The sequence below is a fragment of the Martes martes genome (genome assembly GCF_963455335.1).
Source record: "Martes martes genome assembly, chromosome: 6".
Taxonomy (NCBI): domain Eukaryota; kingdom Metazoa; phylum Chordata; class Mammalia; order Carnivora; family Mustelidae; genus Martes; species Martes martes.
Genome location: NC_137893.1, coordinates 49,606,874 through 49,619,657, shown reverse-complemented (window position 1 = coordinate 49,619,657; position 12,784 = coordinate 49,606,874). Strand labels below are relative to the sequence as shown.

Sequence of the window (12,784 nt, the reverse complement as noted above, 5' to 3'; positions counted from 1 at the left end):
AAATCAGAATTATAAAAAGGGCAGAAAGTAACATTTATTGTAGTCTACTTCTGTGCCTCACTTTACTATCTTATTTAAGTTTCCAATTACCAAATATGGAAGGTATTATCCCGATTTTACAAATGAGGAAGCTGAGAGGCTAAAAAATTGAATAATTTGCCTAAGGCCATGCAGCTAGACTAAAGCAGACTTAAGATTTATATTCTAATTTTAAATGAATCTTTGCTGCCTTTGTTCAAAGTAGATTTCTCAGAGAAAAGTATAAATGTAGATGAGATCTAAGACTTCTTTTCATGTATAAGCTTCTTAGTGTTAACTGGGTGCTTGTGTAGTAAGGCTATTTTTCAAGGCAAAGCTGTTTCCTTAACATACATTTTTAAGAATCAGGTTCTCTAGTACTCCTTATCCCCACCCATCAACACTGCAACCTTGCCACAGAAACAAGTAAAATGACAGAAACAACAAGTAAAACAAAGATATGAACTACAATGGCAAAACAACAAACAAGATGAGATATGGAAAACCTAGAGATATAAAGCTTACTTTGCTAATACGGTAAATATAAGAAAAATGCAAATAGGCAATTAGCAAAAGATTGTTTTAATTTAATATATTATATAATCTTTTCCACAAGATAAACATGCATTAAACGAACATCCAAATTTAACTTTAAAAACACAGTTTTTAAAAAAAAGATTTTACTTATTCATTTGGAGAGAGAGAGAGAGAACACAAGCAGGGGGAGTGGCAGGGAAAGGGAGAAGCAAGCTCTGCTGAGCAGAGAACCCACATGGGGCTGGATCCCATGACCCTGGGTTCATGACCTGAGCCGAAGGCAGATGCTTCACCCACTGAACCACCCAGATGCCCCTAAAAACAGCTTTAATGTACCTAAGTCTCTTCACCCATGTCATTTACTATTAAACTACAGTTGTTTATTGTAGGCAAATAGAGAGTAAATTGTATCTGAAAATAGGCAAAATGTGGGTAAGGAGGTTGGAAAAAGGACAATACCTGAGGTTATTATTTTTTCTTGAAAGTAAATGTGCCTAATACACATTCATGTATTTCTTCCATAGAAAATCAGTTAGAAGCTAGTGATAACAGACTGGTGGGATCTTTCTTTTTCCCCCCCATTAAAAGAGGCTCCAGAGGACTAGAAAGCATCTGACCATTTTTATTCTCTTGTCCTGTGAATGAATTCCAGTTTAATTTTCACAATTTACATCAAGGACTAGGAAATATAAAATAGTCAGGATTTATAAGCAGACAACAAAATAAAACAGGGTAAGAATGCACTAAGATAAACTCAAAGCTTGGTTCTTAAATTATACAGGTATGAGTTTTAGCATGCTGAGTGTAATGAACTGAAAACCGAATTCATTAATAAACCTTAACTTCTTAAAAACCAGTTTTCGGGGAAGGGGAGGATGCCTGGGTAGTCAGTTCAATGTCTACCTTCAGCTCAGGTAATGATCTCGGGGTCTTGGGATTGAGCCCCTCAGCAGAGTCTGCTCTCTCTCAAATAAATTAATAAAATCCTTAAAAACACACACACACACACACACACACACACAATTTCTGGTTTTGCCTTAATTCAAAAGTATCTCTCTCCTTCCAATCACCTCTTACATTTTTTACTCACTACCCATTTCTGAACTTTTCTTGTCCCACTCTAGTTCATCAATTATCAACTGCCTCTTCATTTAATATTTACTAATACTGCAGAGTTGGGTCTACAGAGAGTAATGAAACATAATCTCTATATTCCAGGCCTTAACGGTGATAAGGAAAAGAAAACAGTAGAAAAGGAGAAGGAAGTAAATAGACACCACTATGTGACAAAAGCTATGGGAGACAGAAGTATAAATGGACACTGAAATTTTAAAGAATGAATAGATATTCACAGAACAGACGAAAAAGAGACATTGCAGAAAGAAACAGATTAAGTACAGAGACAAAGGGATAAAAGAGTTTAGGGGACTGTTAAAAACTGCCAAAGAGCTATATAAAATTAGAGCACAGGTACAGGTGAGGAAAAGGTGGGAAAGATGGGAAAAGGTCAATTTTGTGACCCATATTACACAGGTAAGACTATTCAAAGTCAGTGAGAGAAAGGAGGCATGACATGATCCCATACGCATTTTAGAACTTTCAGAGTTTTCAACTGGAGGCAATTTTGCCCCAGGGACATTTGGGAACGTCTGGAGACATTTTTTGGTGGTCACAATTGAAGGGAGCAGGAGGTGAGGAGTGCTACTAGCATTTACTGGGTACAGGGATGCTGATGAAACACCCCACAAGCACAGGACAGTAGCCTACAACAAAAAATTATCTGGGCCAAAACATAAATAGTGCCAAGATACGAAATCCTGAGGGTACAGGAATAAGACTAGAGGCAAGGAATTAGGTAGTCTACAATTCTAGGACCCAGAGGTCATGTTTTTGTTTATCCTGCAACTCCAGAACCTTACCCAGTGCCAGATATAATACAGATTCCCTATTTCCTTAGTAAGTGAATGAATGATGTTAGAGCTCTAGGCAAGAAGTACCAAGGCCTAAAATATGGCTGTTGCAGTGGTAATGAAAAACAGAGTCAAGAGATGAGAACAGAATACATGTGTCTTATTTACTAAATCAATGTAAGATAGGAATCAAGAAGTCTAACTTGCAGGGTTGGAATAACAAGTTTCAGAGGGTCAGAAATTCTATTTTACACATTTTAAAGTTTCAGACAAATGTGAGATATTCAAATTGAGAAGTACAGCAGTTTGCATATAGTCTGAAAAAAATCTAAGAAAGGAAAATCCAATTTATAACCCCACTCATCTTAAATGAGCCTCTGAGTTTAAAACAGGAAGTTCAACTTAAAAAATAAACACATCCTAAATGCAGTATGGAAACCCGGATCCTATCCTGAACAAGAAAACGTAATTAGTGGGAAAATCTGGTGAGATATAAAAAAGGTCTGGTGTTTAGATAATAATAATGTGCCAGTGTGGGTTCTATAGTTTTGAGAAATGTACCAGATAACCTAAGATTATAACATTAGGAAAAACTGCATAAAAGGTATAAAGGAACGGTGAATTGTGCAACTTTTAGTATATAATTTATTCCAAAATTAAAAGTTTATTTTAAAAAACCTGTATCTCAACTGCGTCAAAATTTAATATCTGAATCTATAGTATAAACATCTAAATCAGTAGTTTATGAAAAGCTAAAATGTTAAGGTTTTTTCTTCTTACATCCATTGATACATGGTAGTACTACCATAGACCAAGGAAAGAGCAAGGAACATCTTTAAAGGTAGCCAGAGAGAAAATAGCAGAGGAACAAAAAAAAAAAAAAAACAAAAAAAAACTTCTAACCCATATTCTGTGGTAGCTCAAAATGATACAATGTATCATCATGCAGGCAAAAAGCATGATGAACTTTTCTTTCCATTACCAACCTATTCCCAAATTTGCAGCAATGACAAAACATTCAAGACTGTCACCAAGGGGAACTGACAAGACACGACACTAAACTATGACTATAATAAGTAGAATTGTTTTGATTAGTCCAGCTTTGCTTTAGTGACTTAAAATTATATGCAAAAACAGAAAAGCAGGTAAAATTGGCCTTCTAATAGAGCTATTTTTTTAAATATATAGAACAAATATTTCCTGAAAATATGAATGGAAGAAAAAAACATTTATTTTAAACCCTAAAAGTGAAATTAAGTCTTTCAAAAAGGTACAAAAATGACGTACTTGGTAATTAATTCTGTTACCTAAATATACCAGTTGTTATTTCTCTGGCGTGAGATGAAACCCAAGATATTTTTGCCATATTCCCCATATCCATGTCAGCAATACTAACTGACCTGACCATTATGATTTAATACCAATTTTGAGTAACCAAATGCTACTATTTGAAAGTTTAGTTTATTGAAAATAAGGCATAGCAAAATGGAGTCAGTCTGGTCTAATGACGCACTCGACATGTAACCCTGATCAAGATGCCAAACCTTTTGATGCCTCAATTTCCTTCTCTATAAAATAAGAATAGCTTATAGACCACTTAAGCTTTTTTTTTTTTTTTAAGATTTTATTTATTTATTTGACAGACAGTTCACAAGTAGGCAGAGAAGCAGGCAGAGAGAGGGGGGAAGCAGGCTCCCCGCTGAGCAGAGAGCCCGATGCGGGACTCGATCCCAGGACCCTGGGATCATGAACTGAGCCGAAGGCAGATGCCTTAACCCACTGAGCCACCCAGGCGCCCCCACTTAAGCTTTTAAAAGAGAAACGAAATGGAAAATGCCTGGCACACAGTAATTACTTACATAGCAAAAAGAGAAGTTACTGTCAGTATTCTTGTACTTTATTAGCTACCACAGAGCTACTGGACAATGTGATGAAAGAATAATATAACACATTCCCCTTACTATATAGACATGCAAGTTTTCAAGAGAGGATGGACGTCCCCCTGTAGATTAAGCACCTGTAATGTTTTACCTTCCCCTTCTTTAAAGAAAACTATTCTGCCCCTAGTTTAAGCTTCTAAGTGCAAAGATAAAATATACTCTAGTATCTCAAATCCTTTCTTGTGTTTTTATTTTATTTTATTTTATTTATTTATTTGACAGACAGAAATGACAAGTAGGCAGAGAGGCAGGCAGAGAGAGAGGGGGAGGCAGGCTCCCTGCTGAGCAGAGAGCCCGATGCGGGGCTCAATCCCAGGACCCCGAGATCACGACACCAGCCGAAGGCAGAGGCTTAACCCACTAAGCCATCCAGGCGCCCCCTTTCTTGTTTTAATAGTTGTTCTTTATATACAGATTACCTATAGATATCATTATGTAACAAAGACACTCATATGCTAAAAAACAAAACAAAACAAAACATCCATGTCTGTCCGCCACACAAGTATTACAAAGGATACCTTTGGAAAGCTCAGAGAAAACAAACCAGAATACATCACAGAGACCAAAAGATGAAATCATAAAAGAGAAGGTGATAAAGATTAAGTAAGAAAGTCTACCATCTGTTCAATTGGAGTCCCAAAGGGGAGAGAATAGAGCAAAGATGGTATTTTAAAAGATAATAGCTGAGAATTTTCCAATGCTAGGAAAAGACATTACAGATTCAAGAAATCCAATGGATCTCAAACAAGATAAATTAAAAAAAAAAAAAGCCCAGTGACACCAAGACATATCACAGACAAACTGTAGAAAACCAGCAAGAGATCACCTTCCATGCAGCAAGTTAGGAGATTTAAACCCACATCTACCAATAATTACATATATAGGACAAACTCCTCCACATAAAACACAAAGATTGCCATACTGTATTTTTAAAAAAACCACTTCTATGCTATTTTTAGGATATGTAAAATAATAGGACAAAAAGAAAGTTTAAAACAGTGAGAAAAGGTCTATTATATTAAGCAAAAGGCAAAACTATAATGTTGATGATCAGTATAACAACTATCCAAAAAATAAATAAATAGATTTGGATAGGTGGAAGAAGGAGAATTAACACTCCTGGATAGGCAAAAGAGTGGGGGTGGGAGAAGACGCTATGACTAAAATATGAAAGTCTCTGAAAATGAAAAGTTTAGACTCATGCGAGCGGAAGTATGACACCATTAAAATATCTTAATCTCTTTTTACTTGAGCAGAAAACCACAGCAAAGGTAAAATTAAGTAAGATTACTATTACAGTGTTCTAAATATGACCTGAAAGGGAAAGAAGACAATGAAAGCAAGAAGGTTGGTTCGGAAGATGGTACAATAATCCAGGTAAGACAAGAGCCTGGTAGTAGAAGAGATTAAGAAATGAATCTAGGAGGCATTTCAAGAGAAAGACCTATCTACATCAGTTTTCCTTTGAAATTTTAAAGGCAAAAAAATGCACTATGCTTTATAAAAAAAAAAAAAAAAAAACTATTTTTATTTTCCACCATAACAAATCTGTAATATGATACATAGTCGTTCACAAAAATCAATCAAATAAATTTTAGGAAACAATTTTTTGTAAAAGTAATATATCAAAGAGCAAGTTGGCCTACATTTGGTACAGTATGTATAATCCATAATTACACATGACTTCTTCACTATTAAGATTACTGGCACAGTAAAAAAAAATCTGATAGCTTTTTCCTCTTTGAATGCTAATGCAGAGAATATGAAATTCTCTTTAACTAAAACATTTTTATTTTCATAAGCTCCTTATTAAGAGGAAATCAACTTGGTAATGAACTCACCAATGCTGGGTGGGCTACCATAGTTAATTGGTGACTCAGGTGGTCTTCCACAATGCAATGCAGCCAGAGCAGATCCTTTCCACACAACATGCTTGCAGCCTATTAAACACACATATTTTTATGGATCCAAAAATAGGACATACACACAAAAATAATGTCTAAATCCTACTAGAAATTTTTCATACTTTTATTTGTGCGCAGCAAGGACTGTCTTCCAGCTCCCAATAAAGTTTGTACTCCAGGAACGCTTTGTGGAATTTCTTGTTCAAGAAGAGGTCCTAGCCGATGACATATTTGCAGCAAGTGATCAGGTGCTAAATGTCTGTAATACTTCACCTATTATGTGAAAGACATAAAATACTTGCTAAATAAGATAGTTCTTTATGTCAAATAAAATATACCTTAAAAAACAGAGCAATTTGTTCTGGCTAGTCAACATTTCCTTTTACTTGAGGTAAAAGTTCAAGTTTATTCTGTGCAACCACTTGACTCACAAAATAAAATAGTTATCCCAACCACCCTTTAATTCATTGAGAAACAATGCTAAATAATTAATATAACTAAATATAGCCAAGTTATAAATGAGCAGATTCTAGTCAATGCAAATACTGAACAAAGAAAAAATATATAGCATTACAACCTAAAATGATTATGTTGTAGTTTAACATGTTACTTTTCAAAAACTTCAAACAAAAGTCATCCAACTGTAAAATATAACTAATACTTTGGATCTTTTATGTTATAAAGAATATCTCCAGAATAATTAAGGATAAAAAGACCTTGATAGTTCATGTTCTCATCACAAAATTTCAAAATACTTATATGGTCTCTATGAGGAATTTTGTAATTTATTCACAAAAAACCTTAGAGAAAAAGGCCAAATTCCAAATATTAATTTAAATAAGTTTAACTATAAATCTACCTACTATAAAAAGTCTAGGCACTTCTGGAACAACTTCAAAACACTGCTTAAATTTATGCTAGCATTTGAAAGCAAGATTATGAACTTCTACTGTTTTTATTTTCCATCCTAAAAGTCATTTCAAAAAATCTAAAGAGAATTAGAGGAAAAAATATCTTATCAATTTATAGTTAGATTATCAGGTTATAAAAAATTTCTCAATGAACTACCTAAATATTTTAGTTCAACTATTCTCAAAGTGAGTTCTAGGAACCTCTAGAAGGTTCCTGAGGTAAAAATCATGAATACTACTAAAATGTTATTTTGCTTTTTCACTCTTTCATGAGTGTATGGTGGATTTTTCAGGGGGCCACATGACATGTGATATCACAAAAGACTGAATGACGCAGCAGATAAAAGAATTTAAACGCTTCCCAAAATGTAAAACAATGCCACTTTTCATAAATTTGTTTTGTTTTGGAAAATAATTGCTACAAAAAAAATGTTACTTATATTAACATGAAATGAGTTTTCAATATTTTAAAACTTGTTTTAATTTTTAAATAATAAGTACAAAGATTATAATCCATGTAAACAAAGAAAATTCATTAATTTTTATTAATATAAAGGAGTTTTAAGGCCAGGTTTTTGAGAACTGCTACTCAAGGTCACATAGTAATGGCAATTTTAGTACGAATTCCTCGTAAGATTGATTTGGGGAAGGAAGTGAAGGGTTAAATCCTCTCATTCCATCTTGCAGTATCTGTTATACTCTACAGATAGAAGAACATGAAAGGTATTTTTAAAAAAAGTTGGCTAACATTCATTCTTCTAGGCTGAAGCCAATTAGAAGAAACGAATCTTACTTTTTATCATAATACATTCCTGTCATGAAGACAACATGGAGCCATACTGCAACACTGATAATCTACTACAATACAAAATGTGGCATACAGTAGTGTTAGTGGAATGACTACTTTAATAAAGAGGTTCTAATATAAATTATATATACTATATTATATGCCTCTGAAAAATCCTGAGATAAATCTATTTGATTTTAATACAATTTCCCAAACTTGTTAAGCTATGGGTTCCCCTTTCCCCTAATATCATCATCTTGATGCAAAACATACTCTTTCAAACACTAGTATGATTAGCGCTAAGGAAAAAAGCATTTAGAAGAAAATTTACCAAACTAGGAATTTTTAAAATTTTATTTACACTTTTCTCCAATCTTCCCTAAAATAATTTACTTAAAAATAAAATTTAAAGGAAAACTTCTACAATATTTATAGGGTCCCTTCTAGTTCTAAGTTGCATATAATTATTCTACTGTGATTTCTTTACATTGATCTAAGTTCCTTTCAAAACTTTTACTTTCACCATAAAGTTCATTATTTATTAACTTTAGTTTTGTGATTATCCTGTTTTAGGGTCTTTTTGTAAAATACATTTCAGCTAGTGAACCTGAAAATCCTTATTGAGGAATCCTTATTGAAGGATTCATAAAATATTATGAATCTACTTTTCAGACTTCAGTTTTTCGCTGGTGATTTAGTGTATTTTTCAAATTCGACTTTCACTTTAAAGTTAGAAGAAACACTTTCAGTTCTTAAAATCCTTAGGCTTTCTGGCTTTTGAGACTTTATATAACCTGATCCCTCTGCTGGAAACCTTTTCTTACCTGTCTACCTCCCCACCTCATTCTCCTTCATGTCTCAGTCTATACCTCACTGCCCTCCATGACCTATTATAAGACCTCTGTCCCGTCTTTTTGGACACCCTATCTTTTTGTTTCCATAGCACATTATACTCCTTCCCAAAACATTCTCTTACCCCACTCATCAGTGCTCTGTGATACTTTTATCATATTAATTGTTTTTAATATATTTTTATATCTAGACTCACTGGCAATCTAATGGTAGTTACAATCCTCTTTGCCTAAAAAACACAGATACAGGCCCTAACTCTGTCTTGTCATTTCGGAGGTTCCTGAGACCCCTGCAGTATTCTAAGATAGCCAGTTTACTTGTCCATGACCTCTATTAGAAGACATAGGATTAGATCTTATTTACCTGTCTACCCAGTACCTAATGTAGTACTTGTAGTTAAATGTTTAATTGTTAGGTAAGTGAACACATGACAATATGCAGTAACTACTGACTTTTCCTATTCTATCTAGCCATTAAACTGTGAAGTTCTTAAGGTCCAGAATCCCAGAGCCCAGTTCCACAACCTATTTCCTCTCACTCAATACTTTTTCCTTGAACAGTTACTATACCAATGATTCCCAAATTTGTATCTACAGTCTACGCTTGCATATCAAACTTCCTTAAGACAACTCTCTTGGGAGTCCCCAAACCTCCTGAACTCAATATATGCAAAAATGAACTCATAATCCTGTCAGCATCTCCCCCTCCCAAAATGTACCCTACCTTGACAAATGACACCACCATCCATCCAGCCTCAAACCAAGAAGTCACATTTTTTTACATTGCCTATTATTCCCTTCCACATCATTCTTAACATCCGAGTAGTCACCAAGTTCAACTGATATTCCCTTCCTATTCTTAAACTCATCTACCTCTATATCTCTGTAATAATGATCCAATTTCAAATCATCTTTGCAATAAACTCCCATTTTTGCCACATCCACTCATATCTCCTACACCTCATTCTATTTTATAATCTCTTCTATTCCAAATCTGTTCTCTATATTGCAATCATAATGCCCTTTCTAAAACCTTTATCCGGTGAAGTCATCCCTACGTAAAACACTTCAGAGACTTTCCTTGCTCTTTGGCCATCCAATTCCTTAACATGGTCTACAAATCCTGAAAGGCATGTATGGTCCACTTGTACTTTGCTCCATATGGCACATTCCCAACCCTACATGCTCTAGCCCCTACTTTTCATATTTAGACATCCTGGCCTGCCTTCAGGTTCTTTACCTGCACTCTCTGTCAGGCTTTTCCCATTATGGTACACTTTCTACCTTTCCCCACATCTCCTTGCCCAAACAACTCTGTTATTGTGCTTCAGATCTTCCTTCCAGTGTAACCACCTTTTCCCTTTACTCTACCAGTCTAAGTGTATTATCTTGGCTGCATGCTCTTGGTGACTTTTCCATAACATGTACCAGTTTATGATTATACATTTAAAAGTTTAATAATTTGATGCTTTTCTTCTTAACTTCACCATTAACTAGTAAGAACCAGGTGTTCTTTTGGTCCCAGCTGCATCACATACACACATTCATATACACACACTCACCTACCCACCCATCCACTCAATACACACTTTAACAACAACAACAACAATAACAAAAAACACTGATGAAGACTTTCTTTTGCTACCTTTTAAAACATTATTCTTAATGAATATTATCCACATCACTATGGTCAATAAAATGTAACAACAAAAATTTTAAGAAAATGAAATGGTCCAAAAAAGACTAAAATGGTTCATTTATGGCTATACATATATAGTCTTTAATTTCCAAAGTAGTAAGAATACCATATCTTTAATATTAACTTAAGATTTTTAGTTTGATTAGATTTTCATTTGTTTATACTAATAAATAACTAAAAGGAAATGAAAATTACAAGGGAAGTCAGAAGTGATATTGTAATAAAACCCCTTATCCAAAACATCTGTATTTAGATTCTTGGTAATTGTTGTACACTATTACTTGGAAAAAACAAAACAACATCCTCGATTCTAATATACTGATTACTTTCCATGACCAGTGGTGCTTTAAGTTTCTTAAGATATTCAACACATAAAAAGTATGACCAAATTATTATAAAGTTAACCCTGATAAATCTTAACAACACTATCATAGCTAACACATACTGACTGCACTCTAAATGCTAAGTCATGTTGTAAGTTATACATATAAAAGTTCAGCTCATTATTTTAACAATCCTAAGAAATCTGAACTACTACTATTTCCATTAATAAATTATTGTGCAGTAAAATAAAACAAGGTTCCTAAAATCACACACATTTAGTGGATGGTGGAGGTAGGAGTCAAACCAAGACAGTATATGTAACTCCAGCCCTCATTCACACTGCCCGTAGTACCTATTGCCTTAAATATAAATATATATATGTATGTATATATATCTCTATTTCAATATTGAAGTAAGCTAAAAAAGAAATACTTTGAATAGTTTTCAACACAGACATTAAACTGAGACAGAAAAAGAAACATTCTAAAGTTCATTTTCACTACTAAGCAAACTGCACAAAAGCACAAATTCCTATAGGTAAAGGATACCTATAGGTAAAATAGCTAAGGATAGAAAATAAAACTACAGTAATAATGTGACAACCCTAAATAGTCTCTCCCACAATGGCTAAAGGAAATCAGTATCATCAACCCTACCTTTCTCAGTATTTCTAAGATTAAAATTTTAAACTCAAAGTTAGAAGCAAGGTTTAAACAGATTAAACAATCAAAGGATTAATATCATAAAATTTGATTATTATTCTTAAAAAATAAGAATAATGCATATTTATCAGCTGTGCTCCAGTTTTTAAATTTTCATAAACATTTCATCTTCTCTCCCATTCAAGATACAGGAGCCTGTTTTATGGATGCAAATTCTGATGCCACCCCATGGAGATTCACTCCTACACCAGGGGGTTAGTCAGTCAGAGCTTTGCTAAATTTCTCATATCCCCACCCCCACCTCCAATCCCTTCTGAGAATCACTTGATGCGGTAACAACAGTCCTTGGGGTTAACTGTCCATAATTAACGGTTAAGGTTAAAACCTGAATTACAGGCATTTCTTTGTAAATATGTTATGATATCTATTGCAGAGGTCAGCAGACATTTTCTATGATAAATATTTTAGGCCTCTTGGAGACAACTATCTATCGTACATACATACTTTTACCAACTCCTTAAAAACGTAGTAACTTTAGCTTCGGGGCCTTAAAAAAAAGGTTTCCTACACAATTTACCTACACCAACCATAGTTTAACCATTCCTATCTAAACAATAGGCTCTATCAATGCTTCCAGTAGCAGGGGTAACAGAATTCTGTGAAAGACATGACTCTGTTCTTGCCTTGTCCATCTTGGCTCAAATCATAAACCTGTATCATTCTTTTCTCAGGCTGATAAAAAACATTTCTACAATTATCAATTACAATTTGAACAACAGGATCCTCTTCTGAAAATGTGAATTACACCAAGAAAGGAGCAAGAAAAGACTGAGTGAGATCTTTGAGAAGTTTACTTTCCTGCATCTTCAGTTAAAACAATCTGCTTCTGCTTGCTTTGCTACTTCATATAAACAGCGGTTCTTTCCAGCCAAGAAAAATTTGCCATTGTCAATGGAAATTATTGTTAAAAGGTAAATTTTATCAGTGGGGAAAAAATATAAAAAATCTGGAAGACACTGCATTCCACCAGACATCCTGTCATTAAGAACTCTTACTCAATTTTTAAAGAAAAGGTCAGTAGTTTCAGAGCTCTAAAGTCAAACAGCCTAGGTTTAAACTTGCTGAATGCGGGGGAAAACATTTACTCTACTACTCAATATCCTATTCTACAAGACTGAGACTGCCAAGTCACCACCTTGGGGGGGGGGTACTCATAGTAAGTGACACAGGAGTTGGCTGTC

General features: G+C 34.2%; 1 protein-coding gene across 2 annotated transcripts in view; it reads right to left on the bottom strand.

Moving 5' to 3' along the window:
• The window catches only part of PHIP (PHIP subunit of CUL4-Ring ligase complex), a 127,458-nt gene that overhangs the window by 104,930 nt on the left and 9,744 nt on the right, over window positions 1-12,784 (bottom strand). For both annotated transcript variants that reach the window (XM_080805754.1, XM_080805755.1), the window contains exons 5-6: window positions 6,432-6,582; window positions 6,247-6,345 (exon numbers count right to left, since the gene is read on the bottom strand). In XM_080805754.1, coding sequence (XP_080661880.1) covers window positions 6,247-6,345; window positions 6,432-6,582 — 250 coding nt within the window. The remainder of the gene's footprint in view (window positions 1-6,246; window positions 6,346-6,431; window positions 6,583-12,784) is intronic.